The 4,728-nt window shown below is 41.0% G+C and overlaps 1 protein-coding gene across 1 annotated transcript; it reads right to left on the bottom strand.

The window, feature by feature from the left end:
• Positions 1-3,545: 3,545 nt before the first annotated feature.
• LOC138789289 (octapeptide-repeat protein T2-like) lies at positions 3,546-4,088 on the bottom strand. The gene has a single exon (XM_069967892.1). It carries the CDS (start codon positions 4,086-4,088, stop codon positions 3,546-3,548), a length of 543 nt encoding a protein of 180 aa, XP_069823993.1.
• Positions 4,089-4,728: the final 640 nt, after the last annotated feature.

Raw genomic sequence — 4,728 nt, 5'->3', positions numbered from 1 at the left:
CCACCAAGGTCTGCTGCTGTCCATGGCGAAAATTGAATGATTGACTGGCTGATCGACTTTTTTTAAAATGTCATTTTCCAATTTGTAACAACATCTGTTGAAAAAAAATCACTACTCTGTAATAGTCCCTCTATTGTTACTACTATAGTTTGGCTGTTTTAATGAGATTCATTTGCATGTGATTAACGAATTAGCACAAATCCGACCCAAAATTTGCAAACCTCGCTAAATGAATTTTCAGCTGCTTCACTCATCTCTAAACCTGAATGTTGCTATATCAGATATAGCCTATGGACAAGAGAGGTCCTATTTCTGGAAGAAAGCCCCCACACTTTTTCAGTTGTATACAACTTTTTTTTTTAATATATATAGGCTGTCACTATAGAACTTTCAGTGCAGGTGACATGAATGCCGGAATTGACAATGGGGTTAGAAAGTTGTCTTTAGCAGATCAGAGAATTGCATTTTTTTTTCTTTTTAAGCCAAAAGCAGGAATAGATTGACTGTTCTCTACTGTGCTCACTTCTCCACTGCATCAAAAACTACATTTTCCATATATACCATCCGCCTTCTGTAATGCATCCTAAAACAGACATAACATATATCATTTACTCTGGAAGAAGCAAAACATTTTGCAAGGGAAACATTCCATGTTCTTCTTGCTTTCCCGGAATGCATGGGGTAATTCCTGACCTCTCAGTTATTTAACCTCCATTCATTCATGGACACTTTATTGTGGATTGTGATAGGGAGGCCACCACTGAGCTGCACTGACACAATGCTCCAGATGCACACACATCAAGAACCTTGTTCTCATTTTATCTGAACATGTAAAGAAGACCCTTGTGATCCCAGAGAGCTGGTGAAGGTGATAGAATTCATGTGGGTGGTCTGCTTTAAGAAACCTATATAAAACGCAGTGTGGTTCCCTAGTCATTAGCCTTTTATTGTAAAGTGACACTTTAAATCCTTACATGGCTATTTGAAGCTCAAACATTTTAAATCCTAGCCAGTAAAGAACAACTAGTCAATACATTTTACTTTTATAGCTCCATTTTCCTCAGGATAGTCTATTGTACTTTTTTTTATGATCAGTTAAATTCCTTTTTCAGATCTGTATTCACTCACATCTGCCTGCAGAATGTAGAAACACTGAACAAAGGTAGCCTTATACTGAAGGCTAGTGTCTCATTTCTTCCAGACTAAATGCATACACCTCTCCTGTAAATATGAGGATTTTGGCAGGAAACAATAATGTGCCATAATAGATTAAGCAATCAGACCCCTATTTAGACTAGGGTCCAAGACACACATAGGCACACAGCAGCACATGAGCATACTAGGTTTTCCAACCGTCTGTCGATTTTTGGACAGTATGTAAAAAACTTTTTTTTCCCTTGCAGGTGCTATGAAAATTATGCCCGTTTTTATATTGGACAGCCACAATTTAACAGCAAATAATGACGATCATGTGGCATTAAATAACGACCTTCTAATAAACACAGCTGTCATTTTGACGGTGTGTGACCATAACCTATGGGGAAATTTATTGTGTCTAATAGGTGCAATTTTTCTAACAAGTTTTAGCCATTTGTTTTTCTCCTTGTGCTTGGATAATTTATCAAAAACTGTGCATGTCCTGAAAAAAATTGTGCATTGCTTAATAAAAGCATTTTTGTCTAACAAATAAATAAAATGTATCCACCTGGTCCAGAGCAGACATAGCCTTGCGCCAGCAAACTTAAATGTTGTGTGCAGATAATAAATAAAGTGCACTTGCCCCGATACAGTTAATATTTTGCCAAACACTAAAAAATGACAAAGGCATTGGAGGGTCTGGGGTCTACCTATACATCTATATTTTAACGCCCTTTCTAAAGAATGGCCGTTAACATAATGTTGTGTGAACACAGCGGGCGGCATTGCATTGACATCAATACAATGCCGCCCCTGCAGTAAAGAACAGATTATGATTCCATTTCAATCAGCATCCATTCTTTACTCAAAAATTACATTGTGTGAACATAGCCTCACACATAACTAATCTCAGCTGAATTTACCATATAGACATCTTTTCATCCTCAGTGTCCCATATGGTAGTAATAAACCCTCTGAAATGTTTGCGCTTTCTATAGGGTTCATAGAGTAAGTGCAGCTTTTAGTGCCTTAATACATTAAGGCTGGGTTCACACTACGTATATTTCATTCAGTGTTGTGGTCCTCATATTGCAACCAAAACCAGGAGTGGATTAAAAACACAGAAAGGATCTGTTCACACAATGGTGAAATTGAGTGGATGGCCGCCATATAACAGTAAATAACTGCCATTATTTCAATATAACAGCCGTTGTTTTAAAATAACAGCAAATATTTGCCATTAAATGGTGGCCATCCACTCAATTACAACATTGTGTGAACAGATCCTTTCTGTGTTTTTAATCCACTCCTGGTTTTGGTTGCAATATGAGGACCACAATACTGACTGAAATATACGTAGTGTGAACCCAGCCTAATAATGTTTTCTTTGGGCTTCAATAGTGCCCTCTCTGTGTCCCTTCTAATTAATAATGTTAGCTTTTGTCTTCAGTCAGTAATAGTAACCCATTTGGGCACCTACTCAGTAACAGTACACCTACTCAGTAATTATGCCTCAACCAGACCACAAACCCTAATATGGCTGCTATAAAGTTAGTTATGAAACTAGATGGTATTCCATTTTTTAATGTAACAGCTTTAAATAGAAGACATGATGTTAGGGACAGCTGACAGATAACAGTTTAGCAATAGAACTGGATGCAAAATCTGCTGATAGTTTTTCCAAGAGGAGCTGTGTAGAGAAGATAATTTAGGATTGATCCATGAGGAACTCCAACAGCAAAGAAAAGATGATGAGAAACAGAACTAGCAAATATTACATGGAATGAATTGTCAGAAAGAAAACCTGTAGCTGCCTTTACATTAAGTCACTGCAGAAATCAAATTATAAGATGTTTAGAAGAGAGTTGGCAGAGAGAAAATGGATAAGGCAAGAGTAGACCAAATAATCCAGGCATGGGATGGGGAACCTTAACCCTCCAGCTGTAGAAAAACTACAATTCCCATCATGCCATGCAAGCCAAAGGCTTGGCTTAGGCTGTACAGTCATGATGGGAATTGTAGTTTTGAAAAAGATATGGGGCTGAAGGTTTCCCATCCCTGCTTTACAAGACCAGTTTGCATCCTGTGTGCAATATATGACGGGAACTTACCATACTTTTTACTTTATATGACATACCCCCCTAAAGTGGGGGGAAAAACTCCTATGTTTGTGTCCTATAAAGCAAACATGTTAGCACCAAATGCTGGCATGTCATTCTACCTCTCCCCACCACAGGGAACAGCTCTGCCAACCTGTCATACCTCCCGGGACCCATCACCAGGCTGCCGCCTACCCTCCTTAAGGCCCCGCTGGCTGCAACTCGCTGGTCTAGCAGCCACTGGCCAGAGCATGCTGCTGCTGCTTCTCCCCAACTAAGGGCCCACCTCCACCTACCTGTCCAACGTGATCAGTCTCCATTCACTGCCACTGATATGGTAGAGGTCGGCATCAAATTTAAAAATCTACTGCACCTGTTCTCTGTCCCTTGCTCCTGTCCACCATTTTCAAATCCTATCTGCTCCTTCCCTCTGCTCCCAACTCCTGTTGCTACTGCCTTCTGCTCCCAACTCCTGTTCTCTGCTCCTGCCCTCTGCTCGCAACTCCTGTTGCTCCTGCCCTCTCTCTGCTCCCAACTCCTGTTCTCTGCCACTGCCCTCTGCTCCCAACTCCTGTTCTCTGCTCCTGCCCTCTGCTCCCAAGTTCTGTTCTTTGTTCCTGCCCTCTGCTCCAAACTCCTGCCCTCTGCTCCCAGGTCCTGTTCTCTGTCCCTGTCCCCTTCTCCCATCTCTTGTTCTCTGTCCCTGTCCCCTGCTCCCAAATCTTGTTCTCTGTCCCTGTCCTCTGCTCCCAACTCCTGTTCTCCGTCCCCGTCCCCTGCTTCCAACTCTTGTTTTCTGTCCCTGTCCTCTCTTCCCAACTCCTGTTCTCGGTCCCTGTCCCTTGCTCCCATCTCCTGTTCTGATGCACAGATATAGGAGAAGACAAATATGAGATGAAGGAGCAGCTGCTGACAGGTCTCTGCAGCGGGTGATTATCTGCCAATAGCTGCTGCTTTAGCTGATATTTGTCTTCTCTTACTGTTTCTCCCAGCTTCTCCCAGCTCTAAAAGCAGCTCAGCTCCTATTTACTTGAATAGGAGCCAAGCTGCAGTTAAATATAACCACCGCTATACATTGAACGGAAACAAATATCCTTTTCTGTGTAGTGTGGCATTGAACAGTTTTTTCCAATTTTTCCCCCTCTAAAACCTTAGTGTGTCCTATCATCAGGTAAGCCTTATTAACCCTTTAAGGACCGGGCTAACTTTCGTTTTTTGCGTTTTCGTTTTTTCCTCGTGCTTAAAAGGCCATAGCACTTGCATTTTTACACCTACAGACCCACATGAGCCCTTTTTTTTGCGTCACTAATTGTACTTCGCAATGAAAGGCTGAATTTTTCCATAAAATATGCTGCGAAACCAGAAAAAAATTATATACGCACTGAAATTGAAAAAAAAAAAAACGCAATTATTTTTCTGTGGTGGCTGCTTCATTTTTATGCCGTGTGTCCTATGGAAAAACTTACTTGTTATATATGTTCCTAAAGTCGTT

This window comes from Dendropsophus ebraccatus, chromosome 4 (genome assembly GCF_027789765.1).
Source record: "Dendropsophus ebraccatus isolate aDenEbr1 chromosome 4, aDenEbr1.pat, whole genome shotgun sequence".
NCBI lineage: Eukaryota > Metazoa > Chordata > Amphibia > Anura > Hylidae > Dendropsophus > Dendropsophus ebraccatus.
This window is presented reverse-complemented; position numbering and strand designations above follow the sequence as displayed.

What these genes read in the sequence shown, in the direction of transcription:
- LOC138789289 (XM_069967892.1), bottom strand. Translation starts at nt 4,088, where the DNA reads ATGGGAGCAAGGGACAGGGACCGAGAACAGGAGTTGGGAAGAGAGGAC.